The 18,121-nt window shown below is 39.8% G+C and overlaps 1 protein-coding gene across 1 annotated transcript in view; it reads left to right on the top strand.

The window, feature by feature from the left end:
• Positions 1-6,100: 6,100 nt before the first annotated feature.
• The window catches only part of IFT80 (intraflagellar transport 80), a gene marked incomplete at its 5' end in the record, with an annotated part of 29,491 nt that continues 17,470 nt past the window's right edge, over positions 6,101-18,121 (top strand). The window contains 4 exons of the mRNA XM_010149809.1: positions 6,101-6,210; positions 6,757-6,846; positions 7,739-7,876; positions 17,090-17,269. Of these exons, the coding sequence (XP_010148111.1) occupies positions 6,101-6,210; positions 6,757-6,846; positions 7,739-7,876; positions 17,090-17,269 (518 nt within the window). The remainder of the gene's footprint in view (positions 6,211-6,756; positions 6,847-7,738; positions 7,877-17,089; positions 17,270-18,121) is intronic.

The following is an 18,121-nucleotide window of genomic DNA, read 5'->3' as shown; positions in this document are numbered from 1 at the left end:
CCGGAGTTAAACCACGACAGGTATTATGAAATGTGTTTAAATAACAGACCCTAAATCCAGCGGTAATGGTTTGTTAATGATCTTAAGGCCTAGATAAACTTAACTAAAATTAAACATAAATCATAGTTGAATACAGGGGGAACTGGATTTTTAATAAGATTATTATCTTTAAAAAAAAAAAGAAATTCTTCAAATTAAAAGTAGTATTGCAACATCTTTAGACAATAGTTTCAGTTCCACCCTAAGGATTCTGGAGAGGCTAAGGATTCAAAATTTTAAGAAATCCAGTTTTTCATACCAAGCCACAGACTCAGGGTGAAATTGGAAAAAAAATAAATGCATGTGAAATGCATGCAGGTTAGTTCCTCTCAACTTCAAATCTCTTCACAGCCCCCAATCCATCTGTTTAACCCAGTAACTAATTCAGCATACGCCAGCAGTCCTGCTGCAGTGACACAATCCCTGTGCCTGTGTTCTTTGTTCAACTGGGGCCATGGAGACCTTGACTTTGTAACTAGTTTTATGGGTACTAGAGCATTCCAGTGAGTTTTATTCAGTCAATTTAAAATCACATTATTATGAAGTGCAACAGTGTAAGCTGCAAATAGAGGCTTATACAAATGGTGTTTGATATTTTTAAAAGGCTATTTTTTATAATCATAATTTCCTCACACTTTCATACGATTTCAGTGAAGATCCTGAGCTAGGTTTTGTTTTTCAGGCTTCATACATAGAGATCATGTGACCTTTCGACATTTTTTAAGAAACCACATGCACCTGGGGTTGGGTTAAATGTCAGACCCTTATCTCTTTCTAAAACAAATTATCTAAATCGTTTCAACCTGTTGAAGGCATTTTAACCACAGGAGTGAATGTAAAATGTATTTCAATTCTGTTGAGGAAGTTCGTATTCAGATGTAATGTTTTTTCATGCTTACAATGTAAAAAGATAAGCCAACTGAACTACATTTTTGGAAAAAAAAAAAAGTTGAAGCACACGCTCTCCACTGTTTCTCGGTTCATACGTTTCAAGCTTTTTTACGTTTAATTGTGTTTATGTGAGATTTGATGAGGCTTATACAGGAAGATACATGTTCTGAACTTGCAAGCTGAACTTTCATTGATTTCTCTGAGTTCCTGTACAGTCTAAATGTACAGATTAGTCTCCATGGATTCATTGTCGTCTTGTATTTGTCTTTTAAGACAAGATCCTGTGAGGCTCAGAAACCCTTTAAACTTTAATTTTATAGAGGATCAGATTCCCACAAAACACTCTGGAAGCTACTGATGTACCTGGGGTCAGGATAGGGTTCTACAGAAATTGTTGTGTTTAAAAGAGGTACAGCATGTTTGAGCTAATTTTTCACATTATCATCTCCTTGAGAAATGACAGGGTTACACTTGCTAACATTCTTTCTACTCGTTCCCCTCTTTGTATTAGACAGATTTTCAGGCTCTTATCTTTGGATGATGGTTCACACACCTATCCTGTCTTTGGATTTTTATTCGCTACAAAAACATCAACATACACATTTCCCTTTTTTAGCTTTTCCAGTACTCACATGGAGCTCTCTGGCTGTGTGTCCTTCCATCATGCCGATGCATGGAATAAAGTTAGCGTGACCCCATACCCTCTACTGCATTCAGCCTCGAGCTCTTACGGTTGCGTTGTTCTTTGAGCCTGATCTCACTTCTTCATTCTTAGATTATCCTAATATTCTTCCTTTTGTTCCTCATTTCCTTAAACTGAAAGTTGGTTTTTCTTAAATGCTGTATTTGCAGTCCTTTGGGCTTCCAGTTGGCACGATGCACTGATACGTTTGAATGAGGTAATTTTTTTGCATGGATCTCTTTGGTATATGTTGGTAACCCACATGATTATGCAGTAGGAGGGTTTCTCTCCCTGTTCTGGGGTGCATACAGTGCAGCATGACGCTGCACTCAAAGTGTCCGTGTTCCTCTGGAGAGAGCCACAGAATGATGAAGAGTAGGATGTATGAAGAACATTTGAAAGAAAAGATGGCTCTACCAGCACAAATTTTTATAGTTAGCGGGACCAGCGCTGAGTCCACACTTGCGTAGCCTCTCCTGACATGTCTGTCTAAAATTGCTACTGCTGCGGGTCTTAAACCACTGGCTCTAACCCTCAGAGTCCTCTATGGAGTCAAGGATATTGGTCAAGCTGAAAACAGCCAAGTTGTGCCTTCCTCACTACAACAGAGATCGTTCTGCCGCGCCGTTCCTTCCACCTGTCCCGCTAGTGGAGGCGACAGCTTTGCTGGTAACTTTAACTCCAAGGCTTGAGGATCTTCACGGGCAAGCCAGCAGGCAGACCTCATGGATCCACCCAAAGTCTCGTTACCCACAGACCTGTTGTTTCTGTGCCACACGTTCTGCCACTTTACCTCAGATGGATTTCTAGTTCTTGGGGTGATTCCCGTCACCTTTCTTTCAGATTGCATTTGCCATCTAGTCCTCTTAAGACCGTACCTTTCTTAAGTACTACTTTTCTAGCCCTGCTGACTTTGTGAGCGGCTTCCAGTGACTCATATGCTGAGTAAGCACTGAGGTTTAATAGAAACACTTGGTGTATAGCTTGCCTTTTTGGTTAATGAATGCAAAATCACAACAGTTGCAATGTAAAAAGTTTAATTCCAACGGGTTCATTGTGAAGTGGAACTTAGTTTTTAAGGGACAGCTGTATTCCAAATGCAACTCCTATTTTTTGTGCTGCCACAGAGCAACATTAAATTGTCCAAATGAATATTTCTACTCGGGTGAAAGTAAAAAGTCACAGGCTTACTGGTTTAAGTACCAAAGTGTCTGCTGCAGCTGGAAGTGTCGGAGCGACTGCTCCATCCCTCCGGCGCTCAACCCTAGCTCTCTCTGCCCTAAGCATTGGCCACGGGAATGATTCACTGAGGATTAACAACTGCTAGTAGAGCACTGAGATGTAAAGAAGCCCACCCTGTATGCTTAATGCTGATGGTCCTTCACATCTCACCTTTTCTGCTTCTCTTGCGTCTTTGCTCAGAGTATTTTTTCCTGAAACTGTTTATCACCTATGCAATTCATTGCAGTTGGCCTCCTCTGCTGAATTTTTCTTTCCACAGCAATGCAGTGTGTTGGCAGTCCTTTCCCAGCCAAGTTCTTGTTAAGTGCAGAAGGAAATGAGTTAACTTAGCTCCTGCTGTTAAGCCCTGGAAATTGTGGTTAAGTCGTCAGCCATCATAAAAAAGTTAAACATTTGGTTTAAATATAAAAGTCTTCTGATTGTTAAATCAGCATTAGAGCAGGACAAAAATTAGTTTTATTTAGAATTTCTGTACAGCTGGTGACAGAATTTATGTCATTTTCAACATAAATTGCTGCCAGTAGGAAAACAGCTAGTGCCAGATTTAATAATATATGTTGTGTGTTTCTATGAGTTGTCTCCTATAATGGGTGACAAGTTTAAAAAAAAAAACCTACATCATTCTGTATTTCTAAGTAACGTAAAATAAATGCCTTCCTAAAAGAAAATACACGAAGTACAAAAATATTCAGTGACACCAGGTCTCATTCTAAAGTCTGGGTACTTGGAAGCTCAGATCAAGTTTAGTGTGCTGAATTGAGGTGGCTGTGATAAATTGAGGTTCTTGTTCAGAAGGAAAATTTGAAAGCTTATATGGTGGGATATTAGATGATGTTAGGCAGTTGATAAAGCAATTCAGTCGCTTAAGTACCTGAATCTCATCAACATATTCCTATAAATAGATATTCCTGAGTCATTTTCTGAAATGGAACTTAATATGCCAAAAGTGTCTTTGAAAGTCAAGTGGCGTACTACTTCGATTCTTCTGCAGGGGGGACTAATCCTGTCAAGTGCTATGGAAAGCACTTGCCTAGCTGGCAAGTCTGGGTTTATTTATTTTCCTCTGGATGCTTTCTCCATGTAATTTTTTACTTCCGTTTTCAAAAAAGGTAATTTGGAAACTACAAGGTACCATGTTTTTCCAACAGAACCGTCAGCTTTATTCTGGATACATCATTGAGTTCTCAATCTGCAAAACAATATTTGCAATCAATTGGGAAGAATCCGTGAAGTCGCAGGCTTTCTGGTTTTGTTTGTTGTCGTTTGTTTTGTAAGCCCCTCGGATATGGAATGGTTGGTTTTTGTATGTGCAGCAAAACAAAGACATGTTTTGTTAGAGGCTTACTTATGGAGTCTAAACGTTTTACAGAGGATAATTTAGGTGCAAATCAAAGCTTTTTCCACCCCAGTTTCTGTTCAATCTCACCACTGTAGGTGAAAAGAGCTATTTTCTGATGTCTGTTGTCATGTTGATGTTCTGTATCTCTTAAGCAACGATTGTGAGGACTAAAATTACATCGGAGTATAAAAGATGAAGTAAATACAAAATGCACTGTTACTGTTCCTTTTCTGGAGTTGAGTCAAACTGTTCACTTACAGAAAGTTTTACAAATGAATAGCAGGGTGAATGGCAATAGATACTGAGGTTTGAGAAGGATGCAGTATTAAAACTATTAAAATGCTAGGTGGTGGCATGGTGGACCATCTACCTGACTTGCTGGCTTGCTTTTGGTACAAATATTTGCTGGTTTTAAATGAGGTATTGGTCAGCATCACTGTTGGTGGTCTCAGCATCAGTTAGACATATTGTAGGTATTCTGGCAAACTAATTTGTGACGGTTTTGAGGTGCACATGAAATGGTTTTGTAGGAATTTGTAGTAGTAGAAGTGTCTACAAACTAAACAGTAAGAGAGAAGATGTGAAGGTCTGACAGCTGGGCATTGGAGGCTGACTGTGGACTGATCACTTGGCAAGAGTTAACATTTTAATACTGCGAGAAAGATGCCACCATGCAGATAGACCTTAAAAGTAAATTAGCTGTGAAGGGACTTGATATAATAAAGAAAATTGTACATATGGAAAGGGCAGGACAAATCTTTGCGGTGCCCAGGTTAACCATGAGCCAGGGAATCAGTACATCAGGGTGTGAAAGAAGCACCTCAGAGATGAAAGGTGACCCTAAGGTGAGAAGGATGATGACATCTTATTTTGCCTAAATATATCTTGAAATATATTGGTCAGATTTGGGGAAACAACAACAGTTGGGATTATATCAGAACTTTAGACATCAGGAAGAAGCTCTTCCCGGAGAGGGTGGGAGCACTGGAACAGGTTGCCCAGAGAAGCTGTGGATGCCCCATCCCTGGGAGTGCCCAAGGCCAGGCAGGATGAGGCTTGGAGCAACCTGGTCTGGTGGAAGGTGTCCCTGCCCATGGCAGGGGGGTTGGAACTAGGTGATCTTTAAGGTCCCTTCCAACCCAAACCTCTCTGATTCTATATACATGAGGTACAGTGAAGGTGAAGAAACAAAATGGTCTAGTTATGAAGATGATTTGACTGAAGAAGAAATCTCATAGTAGAAGAAGAAATTTGGTGATTTTCATCTTTCAGAAGTGGCTTTAGAGAGAGTATGAAGTGAAGAAAGTGGTAAATGTAGTCAGAGTCTGCTGGAACAGACCTTGTGATAAAACCAGTAGTTTCAATGCATCACTTTAAAAAGAAAATGATAGGTACAGTATGAGAAGAGGAGGTACCTATAGCAGTAGTAAAGTCATGCACGTTGTCAGTAACCCAGATGTAGCATTGGACAATCAGTAATTCATTATTTGGTTTGCACAGTGTTGACTTGTTCGGAGTTAAATTTAGAGTGGCCCCACTGAAAGTGATAGGTGTTTGATGGTTTGCTCTAGTGAATTTGCCAGGACTTCACTCTGTGTATCTTTAGTTCCTTGAGGAGTGTTGGAAGGGTATGCAGCATGAGCTAAAGTCTTCAGAGTTGTCTCTCTGGGTTGTGTCTGTCTCTTCCTGCTGTTGTGGCTGTTTGAAACAGTAAGTGATGGGTAAACGTGGCTGTAAGTGCAGGCAGACAAGTGGGGAGGAAAAAAGTTGCCCCTGTTTTCACTTTCTCCCACTCCTGAATTTTTAATGTATGATTTGAAGTAGCCAGTTTGAAATGGCTAAGCAGTTTTTTCATAATTTGATCAGATAAGTCATAAGAAATGGGTATTTTTTCTTTCTGTCTACAGGAACACCAGTGTACTCAGTAGCCTGGGGACCCGATTCTGAAAAAGTTCTCTATACTTCAGGGAAACAGCTAATTATTAAACCTCTTCAGCCAAATGCTAAAGTTCTGCAGGTACCATTAATACATTAAAGTGGTCTGACACTTCCATGTGAAAACTTTTTTCAGTTATCTAGGGTTTTGCTAATCATATAAAATGTGCTAAAATTTTTCATGCAACGTGTATACTGCTCATCTCCTCCCCCCTTTAGTTTTTTTGAGAATAAGGAGATTGCTCATTTCTCTAAATTAAAAAAAAGAGACAGTTTCTGCTGTGGATATTCTTCTGATATAAAGCATTTCCCTTTTGGTAAAGAAAGAAAAAGCAAGAAGATAACAGAAGCCTTTCCCTTGTCATTTGTTACGAAAAGGATGAAAAAGCAGAAGGGAGAAGCAATTGTTCAGAACATACTTTTCATGCAGATGGTTTTGCCTTCATTCTGCTTTCTTCAGGCTTATTTAATTTGTTGTTCTGCAGAAGGGATGACATCTCTGCATTTGTACTGTTAGAAACCCTGACCTGCATGGGGTGTATGAATGCTGATAGAAGATGAATGAGGAATATGAAAAATAGAAGGTGTCAGACATACAACAGTGTTAAATTTATTTTTTCCATTTCAGTGGAAGGCCCACGATGGACTTATTTTAAAAACTGACTGGAACTCAGTTAATGATCTTATTCTTTCTGCAGGTGAAGACTGTAAATACAAGGTGTGTACTGGTTAACATTTTAGGGGAAACTAAATGACCAAAAAAGATATTAAGCATTCTGATGTTTTCTAATTTTAATAATACTTGGGAGCTTAAAATTAAATGAGAAGTCTTCCAGTTTTTAAGACAAAACTTGCCACCTTAATTTTTATTATTTGCATGTACATCTTGCTCTGTCTAGTAGCATAAGATAGAGCAGAATAAAAATAGGTGAAACAAACTCCTAAAGGAAAATATGTCAAGATATATAAATGATTACTAAACAATATAAGCGATGACATGCACTGGAAAAGGTAATGACATTTAAAACTAGAGGAGATAAAGCTGCTGTTTGCTATTCCAGGAGCATTAGCGAATCCCTTAGGAAACTTTTTGGTTAGAATATTCTGTATCCCAAATGGAAAACACATATTGTCTTTCTTCCCTTAAGTAGGAAATTGTTTTTAATGATATCATATGTCAGTTCTGTCGTTCTCTAAGTGTATAATGGCTGTGATAAAAACATACACAAATAAGAAAAGTAAAAGAAAATCAGCAAAGTGTTAAAATCAAATTAATTCATCCCATGAATTGGCTCCCTGGTATTCTGTGGGCTTCAATCACTGAGAAAATCTCTTTGGTCTGGAAATGTGCAGAGGTGCCTCTCATTGTTGGGAAGTGTGTGCAAATAGAATAAACCTGGTGGTTATTTTACAGACTTACAGAAATTTGCAGGAAGCAAAACTCATTCAAACTGCTTTATACAGAATAATGTAACATTTCCCATAGCAGCAAAGCAAAAGCTGTTGCATCAACCAGACCAGTATTGATTAGGAACAGCCTTTGTAGCTCTAGAATAAGTAAAGGTATTCCAAACTGTGTTCATATAGCTACATATTCAATGTTTTTGAAGGTTTGGGACAGTTACGGACGCCTGCTGTACAGCTCACAGCCCCATGAATATCCTATAACGTCTGTTGCCTGGGCCGTGGATGGAGAGTTATTTGCTGTGGGGTCGTTTCATACTTTGCGTCTCTGCGATAAAACTGGGGTAAGTAACAACTCTGAGAAATAGCAGGTTGTGGAATTGCACAGATTTATTGAGAATACAGCAAATATTCCTGAAGAGATACATGTAAAGGGGGGGAATTTTTATTAGCAAAAAGTACCCTTGTCTTCCAGCACCTTTCTACTGGGTCTCTCTGACCAAGGGATTGGGTTGGATAAATTTTTTATAATACTTTGCCTTTCGGGACATTAAATTTTTCTGTGCATTTTTTAGCTTTTTTCCTTAAAAACACGGAGTGTTACAAGTATCATGAAATGCAGTTATTAACCATAAAAAGCAGGGAGTGTAGAACAATAACCTATCCTAAAAAATGAGGTAGGAGAACAATGTCCTGTGCTTTTATTATTTCACTTTTTTTTCTTAAAAATAATACTAAATACTATGAGTTGACAAGGACATCTCATGAGGAGATTGCAGAATGTAGTTGTCGGGCATTAGAAAGGAGATGTTTATTACCTGTGTGTTACACACTAGGAAGTTCAGAAGAATGAAGTAGTGAGTAGAATTTGAGCCTGAGGTATGAACTTGTGCAGAAGATCGAGCTACCACTGAGACAGGTATGAAAGATAATGAAGTGAATGAGGTTTCCTGTCTCTGGTGTAAAACTGGAGAGCAGATTGCCATTTCCATCATTTTAAGTTTTTCGTCACTGAAATTCCTCCCTTTAAAAAGGATACATGTTAGATTTATCTGCCTCCGTTTTGTCCAGAATTGGATAATATTTATGTTTGCAGGAGACATTAATGGATAAATTGTCCCTGCGCATACAGTTGTAAGGATTGTGCAGTCATGCCTCAGCTCTTAGAGGATGGGACACTCTGATGGTTAAGTGGCTGCATCATCAGAGGGAACAGCTTTTCCTCTCCCTGGCATATTCTGGTTGGGGCAACGTTAGGCATCGAGTGTGGGATTTCATCATTACCAGCTCGGTGCATGTATCTGCTGATACACTTCCCGATTCCCTTAGAAGGGTCCTTTAGGATTGCCTCAAAGCAAGGTGGATAGGAATCTTTTTCTTCATTTAATATGGCACTTAACTTAAAATGTGATTAAGGCAGTAATCTACCCTGCCAGTCGCCTTTCCATCTCCTGTGTAAATATGCCGTGTGGAAGTGTTTATATACGTACACCCTGTTTCACTTGATGACGCCAAATTGAGGTGTATTTGTATAAAGCAATTTATAGTCATATAATTCCATCTGTGTTGGACTACATTACATAACACATTGATTTAAACAATCAGGCTAGCCATTAGTATTTTCTTCTCAAAGCAGCACTTTGAACCGTGCCCCCTTTTCCCACAACCGTTTTCCATCTCCTTTCCGAGTACTTGGGATCACAGAGCTACATCAGCAAGTGGTAAACTGAAATAAATATACTCTTGTGTGGGTGAGGCCCACAATTTAATTTGCATTTTGCACTCTGTATAGATCTATGCTTACATGTGGCAAAGACTGGTGCACCAGAAAAGGAAGAAAAATACTGGATTTCTCTTTCTGCTGTCATCCCTGCTGTTTTGTAGCATATAGCTTTTGTTTCCGGTCCCTGGGGCCTTACTGTTTTCCTTGCTAGTTATTATGTAATATAATTTACTGTAAGTATGGTTCCCGCTCCTGCTAGCTGCAAACCAGTAATTTTTTAATGAGCGTTTAATATTAAACAGGCTTTGGACTTTGTTTGAAATTCTAGCACAGATAGGTTCATTTTGTCATGAAATTAAGGGTTCTGTTACCTGGTTTATTACTCCACTCTTAAAGAGACAAAGACATGTACGGTAGCTAGTGCCAGACGCTTTTGCCTGTTTAGCAGCTAACAGTGGTAATTTATTATCTTCAAAAGTCATGATTTTTCGTGGAAGTTGCTTTCCTGACATGAAATGTAAATAGTTACTAAAGAACTAGCTTTGCTGGCATTGAGGGAAGAGGAAGAATGATTCACATACCACCAGAGTGATGGAGTTTGAAGAGAACCAGACCTGGCTTTTACTGGTCAACATAGACATTTTTATTATGTCTGATGTAATGGAGCTGTATTGGCAAATTGCTCCTCAGGGAGCCATCAGGCGATATATATATCATTAACTCTTCTCTAGCATATGTGTTCAGTTTGGGGACATAATTAAATTAAATTCTGTTAGACTATGTTATTTCTCCTTTTCTTTCTACCTGGATATTTGTTCTAGCAGCTTCATGTTAAAAAACTACAAATATAATAGTAACTTTTCCAAGTTTTATTAATTTAAAAATCACTTTATCTCTGATAGCCATAATAAATTGCTTTTAGATACCTACAGAATACTAAAATATATTTAATGTTGGAATTTGTTGCCTGCTTTAGTGTCTGTGATCATTAATCCTGCAGAGTCCTGAGATTAATTTTAAAGTGATATATATTGAAGTGTAAAGCTGGATGGATGGATGGGTAGACTTCAGCCTTCCTGGAGTTCACAGCTTTTCAGAATCTAATCACTTGGATGGAGGGCAGTGCTTAAAAAGTTCATTTATGTAAGCTATTTCCTGTGGCTCTGCATGCTTCCCTTGACTTTACTGATCAGGTCAAAATATTTACACAATAAGAGATGGTAAGAATGACTGAAATTCACTGATTTCCTCCTTCCCCACTCCACTCCCACATAAGTATCTTGGAAAATGGACCATACCCATCTGCTCCAAAGGCAGGTTGCTTTCCCAGTGCCTTGGAGAGTGTAGAAGGATCATTGATTAAAAAATCTGAAGTGAAACACTGTGGTCTAATTATCCTTTTAAAATTGCCACCAAAAGTTAGCAAAGATGGACATCAGAGGTGTATTTTAAGAATGCCGAATATATTTATGAGTTTGTTTCATGGAGACCTTTTTAGATTATTCTTCCATTAATGATTTATTTACCCTTAATGGGGATTGATCAGTTTGATTGGATTTTTGGTGGTTATTTTCCAAATTGCTGCTCTTGTCGGACATTTTTTCTGTTGATGTTTATCTGCATTCTGTTTTCATAAATAAATTGATGTTTGTTTCACCGCTAAATCTTACCCTTTGGTTTACTTTTACCTTCATTTCACCGCTGTGCTTAGCAAATGCTTTGGAATGAAATCTGTGTGCCTACTGTAAAATTAACATAATTTATCCTTTAAAGTGACATTAGATATTAGGTAAATATGAAAGAGGGAGCAGGATTTTGAACACAGTGTGTGTGTGTGTGTTCATATTTTTCTGATAGTGCTGAATTGTCCTAAATGAGGGCACTACGAAACCCTGAGCAAATCTGTTTTCTATGGAGTTACAATGAGCTTTGATCCCATTACATTCAGTTTTAGTCTTGTTTCACAGAGATGCGTTTGGCAGCGTAACAAAAATAAGGGCTGTTTTCTGTGCTGTTTCATCTACCTTTATTAGCAGTCATGATCCAGCTGAATTCTTTGTAGCTCCATAAAAGAAAAAACTATCACAGATAGGTTTCCCATGGAGTTATGTTGTTGACCAATTCTTTCCAAGTTGGCATATTTTAATTTATTAGAGTTGGCTAATGTAGCTTCTGGAAGAAAATGAAAACATGTAGCTCATGTATGGAAGTTGAAATCTATTTGAAGAACTACATCAAGGTTTGATTTTCTAAGGTTAAGAATTTATATGGGACAGTTTGTCATCCTATTTCTGGTTTGTAGGGCTAATAATTACGAGAACGTGTTTGCAGTTCAGGAGATGTTTTTAGATATCCTCTGTTTGGCTTTGGTCCTCTAATACGCAGCTTCATACCTCACCTGGAGGTCATGGCTGAGTTCTTGATAATTCACGTTAATTACCAGGGTCAAGCCCAACAGAAGTTTGAGAAGGCAGCAGGAGTCTTTCATAGTTCAGTAATCACGTCAAGAAACGTTTCTCCTCTCAGGTGAGTTGCCCTGTATTCACCTGTAGCACTGGATTTCCTTACCTCCAGTTACACGTACTGTCTCTGGTTTGTAGAATCTTTTGTGGATTCCAATGTGGTAGGAATTGAAAACCTAGCAGGTCTTGTCTTGTAAAATAACATTATATTTCATACTCAGTAAAATATCTGGGGGGTGGTGTATATAGAGTTACATACATGTGTATTTTCCGCAAGCTAATTCCATATATGTGTGCATATCCAGGTGTTCCTAGTACACTTAAGGATGGATTTGCTTTGGATAATTGATTTTTATAATCTTATAAGATCCAATTTGCTTTCCGTTACATCAGAAAATTAATAGTCATTTTCTGATGAGAAGCTTCTAGGCAGTTTGCACTAAAGTGTGGGTTCATCACCCAGAAGCAGTGAGAGCTGGAGAAAAAGGAAAACCAAGCCTTCACTTAAAAAAACCCAACCAAACAAACAAAAAAACCACCTAAATTAATAAAATAGAGGTCCTCGGTTTCAGAGGACCTGAAACTTTCTTTGTCAGACTTGGCTCGGGGGCTGGTTCTAACACACTCCTCTTGGTTATATCAGTTGGAGTATAAAAGGACAAGAGCATGTATCTGCTGTTAGTCCGATCTGCGCTGATTTCCGGAATGGACTCTGGGGGTGATTGCCTGTTTTCTTTTCATAAACAAAGGCAAAATAATGGGCCAAGACTATTACTGAAGTCAGAGGATTGGGTATGCTGTGTGGATTCTGACATCATGGGGAGGTTCGGCAGTATCAGCTTTAGTTCAGCTTATGTCAGCATTCCCTGTTCAGAACTCCACATCCTGGTAAACAGAGACCAGCCAGGAACAACCGAGTGTCCAGCTGACATCAGTCTTACTCTTCTAATTTAAAATATAAGGAAATACTCTTTCCTCACTATATTTTTTTCGAAACGTTTATGCTGTGGTATTATGTGGATAACCATTCTTAATTTATTGCATTCAGTCCAGAAATAATAACTAACTAGATCCTTCTTACGGAGTCTTGGAGCATCGATAGTATACATGTGAAAGACTGTCCTTGTTCCTGGGACACAGAGTTCTCTGAATCTACTCATTGAAATAATTTCACCGGCATCTCAAGAGCCTACTCAGTTTCCATTTATGGAAGTCAGACAGTATCCAGGGACTATGGTACTTCAGCTTTTTTACTGCATTGTGCAATCAAAAAGGGAAGCTGAAGTTACTGCTTTAATGTATTTACTTAATATAATGAAACTTTTATAACTCGTTTTGTTCTTTAGAGAGTTCGTTGAATTAAATGAAAAATTAATTATGACACAAGTATAAGCCAAACAGCAAGACCAAAGTATAATATTGCAGCTAACGGTAGAACAACGTTTGTACAGTCATTCATATAGTCAGATTCATACCTTTTCTCCCTTTTTTTTTTTTAACTGTGTGCCTAGGAAATACATAACATCTATTTCAGTTTTTAAAAATGGTACTCATCTTACAAATGATTTTTATTATAACATTTTGTGTACAAGATAAATGTACCAGACATCTGCAGGGAGTGTGAATCATTGGTCTGAATTATACTGAGAGCTTTCAAAAATAACTGGAAAATAAAACTTTGTAATAGCTTTACTTTTTTTTTTTTAAAGTTTAGGTTGTAATCTGGAAATATTTTCCTCAGTATTTCAACCACCTGAAAAAAAATGCTTCTATTTCTTTTAAAGAAAAAAGGTAGTTGTGGAAACCTATCCTCTCAGAGCTGCAGTGTATCTGCTCTGCATAAAAAAGATTGCCCCAAAGCCACATTCTTCAAGCTCCGTAAACTGGTCCTTAGTTGATGGCTTGATGCCCCTTTATTATTCATTCTCACTGATGAGTAGATTCTTGATCTAAGGGAAATGACCTTAGAAACAGCCGTGTCTCTTTGGGAGGATCCCAGTACTCAGTTTTGAAATAGTATTTCTTCAAACTGTTCTCGGATAGATCACATCTGGCCAGCTGTGAAAAATATGCCTTGGATGTAGGACATTTAGAGCCTTCTGAGTGTGCTTGTTACAATCGCTTGTCCTACAACCTCAAGTGCTTACTCATTTTGCCATATAAGGGTGTCAGACACAGTTAAATATTATGCTCTTAATTACTCTAGAGTGGTTCATACAGGACTCATCCTGTTGAGACAGAAGAGTAGGTTATGGGCTTCTCCAAAAATTACAGTTTCCTTCCCCAACTGCCGATCCTGTCGGCAGTGAATGGCGTGTCTGTGAGCCAAGGGGCACGGAAGCCGAAGCCTTGGAATTGGGAATTCAGTCAGTGCTGACATTGTCTCTTGCTCACCCTGATGCTTGTAGGCAGTGGAAGGGCCTTAACTCAGGAGGTCGTGTCACAGCGGTCGGGGTGAATTGTACTTCCTTGCTACTGAATGTTTAAGTCTGACCCCTCAATTTTACTGTAATTTTTTGTGGTTTCATTTCTTATAAAACATAGGAAGACTTTGTGTGAAGGACTTTCTTGGGGTTTATGTGTACTGCAAAAGAAATCAGAGTATGAAATGTGTTAGAAGCATTAGGTATTTTCTTCCAACTGACTCCCTTTTGGTGTAATATCACGTATCCGAAAGTCATGAGAATCCAGTGTCTGCGTTCAAGTTCCATCACATGTTTTTGCTTACTGCTCCGATTCGTAAGCTTGCAGATGTGTTTGAATATTCAGGTAGTTCCTCAACTGCTGAATGCTTTCTAAAACACTCTGTTAACAGCTCTGAAGAGGCCACGGTTGAGGTTTGCTTCTCGTTTTAAAACCTGCTTTAACGTCTTCCTGAAAGTCTGTGGGAAGGTTATTCCATATTTTTTTTTTTTGTCATCTGCTTCCAGGGAAATGCTTGTTTGGAGATTTGGGATGATTTGTATGAACTGTATTTCTGGGGTACAGGAGATGGAAAATAAGTGTCTTGGTCTGAAAAATCTTCTGGTTTTTGACAAGAAAGTATTAATAAGGGTCCAGCTGAAGTTTAGAGGAGTCTCGTACATAAGCTGGGGGAGTTTAAGGCTGCAGTTCCTCACTGGAGGAAGTGTAAATACTGGAAGGAACAAAATGAGATTTAGCACTAAATGTGAGCTTCTCTCATAACTACATTCGTGCTGTGGATCAGAAGGAAAACCCAACTGCTGGTTTTACTACCCCTTCCTCCTTCTGTGTGATGAGGGGCATACGTAATTTTATTTTTTGCAATGCTAATAGAATGAAAATATCCCCCAACATCCCCCCCCAAGAAATTGTGCGCTGTTCCGTTCAGCGTGAGCTCTGCCTGCACATCCCCTTGTGCTGGAGGGGACGATTCCGTGGAGCTGCCCAGGCAGGATGGGGTCCGTGTGCCCTGTGCAGAGGCAGGGGAGGAATTAAATTGTGAAATGCAACTTACACCTTGCTGCTAGAGAGTATAAGTCTGCTTTATTTTTTAATTAAAAGCATCTTTTAGTGGCCAGCTTACTGTTCAGGAGCCGCTGTTTGATCTCTGTGTCGTTTGCCTGTGGCTGGCTAGCTGCTTGGGCATGGGAGCGCATCTCCTGGTCCCTGATCCGGCACTGCAGGCTTCCGGTCACTGCTGTTCTTGCAGCTTCCTGCCACCCCAGTAGCTTTGGGCCTGCATTTAAAAATCAACAAACCGAACTGATAACTATATTTTTATAGACAGAGATGATGGAAAGCAGTAGAAGAAGGGGGTTCATAGAATCATAGAATGGTTTGGGTTGGAAGAGACCTTAAAGACCATCTAGTTCCAACCCCCCTGCCACGGGCAGGGACACCTTCCACTAGACCAGGTTGCTCCAAGCCTCATCCAGCCTGGCCTTGGACACTTCCAGGGATGGGGCATCCACAACATCTCTGGGCAACCTGTCCCAGTGCCTCCCCACTCTCTCTGGGAAGCACTTCTTCCTGATGTCCCATCCCAATCTCCCTCTTTCCATTTAAACCCGTTACCCCTTGTCCTGTCACTACAAGCCCTTGCAAAAAGTCCCCCCCAGCTTCCTTGTAGCCCCTTCCGGTACTGGAAAGTGCTATAAGGTCTCCCCGGAGCCTTCTCTTCTCCAGGCTGAACAAGCCCACCTCTCCCAGCCTGTCCCCATAGCAGAGGTGCTCCAGCCCTCTGATCATCTCCGTGGCCTCCTCTGGACTCGCTCCAACCAGTCTATATCCTTCTGATGTTGGGGGTTCCACAGCTGGATGCAGCACTCCAGGTGGGGTCTCATGAGAGCAGAGCAGCGGGGCAGAATCCCCTCCCTCGACCTGCTGGGAAGGATCATGTTAGCCACAGTACCACAGAAATGCATTTTCAGGTCAAAGTGAGCCTTCCCACCTTGCAGGAAAACGTACAGCAATGCCATCTTGCTTACTGAGTTTCGAGCTGCATAGGAGAAGAGGTACATTACTTATTTTGATAAGAATATTCTGTACTATAGTTATTTGACCTGTGCCTCCACAGCACTGAACTGTGATACTCGTCTGCGAGCACCTCTTCATTAGTCTAAACCGAAGGCAGCACGCGGAGCTATTGTTTCTGGTTCTCTCCAAAGCTGCACCACTTCAATTGCAGTGACATTTCAGTTTGTTGTTACTGCAAGCGTAGCACCTGGAAGTTTCCCATACATCCTTCCCCTGTACAGTAACAACAGAGAGCAGAGAAAAGGCAGGCAGGGTATCGAGCTGCTTTTTTTGTGTTAGAACAGCATACAGGCATTGCTTTCAGAGCTTTTCCTAATTCACCAGTGTCCCTGATGTTGGAAGCATGGGGAGAAGCAACACGAGAGCATTGCAATTCTCTGTAGCCTGGGAGTGCTTGTTTATACCGACTGATTTTTGCCCAGGTCTTGCTCTTCTGTATTCAGGGACTGCTGTCGCTGCAGCAGACACCGAATGCTTCACACCTCGTTGTTTCCAAGTGCATTCCCTTAATTTTTGTATAGCGGTTGTCTGGATTTATGACTAAGTACACTTTAAATGTATTGTGGTCGGATAACTTTTACCTAATGTACTTCAGACACTGACATTTTTAATTTGTGCCCTACATGACGGTTTCCCTGTTCTTCAAGAGTCTGACTTAAAAGACCTTCTCTCTTTGGTTTGCTTATTCAAGCTTGTGCTGGTTTTAATTGGGGTTAGAGCGTATGTTCCTCAGAGTAGCTTGTACGAGGCTAGCTACTAGTTAGTTCATTGATGTGTCTTAAAAAATTATAATCGTGCAAATCTATTATTAGAATAAGTCATTTCCAAAAAGTACAAAAAATATTAAGAATTCTTTTCTCTTTTTCTGCAAGTGGTCTTATGCTTTAGAGAAGCCGAACACTGGCAGCATATTTAATATTGCTTGGTCTACGGATGGCACTCAACTAGCTGGAGCGTGTGGAAACGGACACGTCATTTTTGCCCACGTCGTGGAGCAGCGCTGGGAGTGGAAGAACTTTGAAGTCACGTTAGTTAAGAGGAGAACCATGGAGGTAATCTTCACGGAGCTGTGCATTCGGATTACTCTCTTACTAAGGCTTTTTTAAATACAAAATGGGAAATTTTAATCCTCAACATTACCTTATCCTTATCCAAAGCATTATCCTTTTTTTTCTGCCTATATATGACTGAAAATTTTTAAGCCTCTAAAACAGCCAGAGTTAGCAAATGGTGTAAGTAATAATCAGTTGTACGGAAGGTCAGATCCACGTAAACCAAACCATACCACAAGATGGACCAGAATTACAGAACACAGAAGCACTTTATCCTGCAGAAAAATGCGAAGCTCACTCGAAGAGCATGTGAAATTAGCTGCGGGAGGCCACTTACCAGAGAGAGAGAATTCCAAGTATCATGAAAATGTTTACGCAGAAAACAATACAGATCCATTGGCCAAAACCAAAGCATCATGTTAAATGGTATTACAGTAACTGTCAGCAAAGATGAAGCTACGGAGTTAAGTGTAGGTGATTGAGAGGCGCTTCCTTTACCTTATCTGCATTCATGAGTTGTGGGAGGCACTGATGCACTTTGCAATAGTTAATGCATTAGTAATGTTACTGTATCTTTGTTGCTGTGGAAGCTATGATGATGAATGTTGCTGTCTTATGGCATTTCCAGATAAATTTGGTTGCTGACTATGACTGCAGAGAGTTGTAGTGTGCTATTCTGCACCATGTACTCTATTGCAACCTAGATTCAGATCTTCCAACGCTACAGAAAGTTGCCGTGTATCGTATAACATCCACCGGGTACCTGCATGGGGCTTCCAGCTGAGTTCTGAGCAACAGGCATTGACCTCAGTGGGGGCTGCCAAGTCTCAGCACTGCTGGAAATGAAACAGG

This window comes from Eurypyga helias, unplaced genomic scaffold (genome assembly GCF_000690775.1).
Source record: "Eurypyga helias isolate BGI_N326 unplaced genomic scaffold, ASM69077v1 scaffold20034, whole genome shotgun sequence".
NCBI lineage: Eukaryota > Metazoa > Chordata > Aves > Eurypygiformes > Eurypygidae > Eurypyga > Eurypyga helias.
Note: the sequence above shows the minus strand (reverse complement) of the source record. Positions and strands in the feature narration are given on the sequence as shown.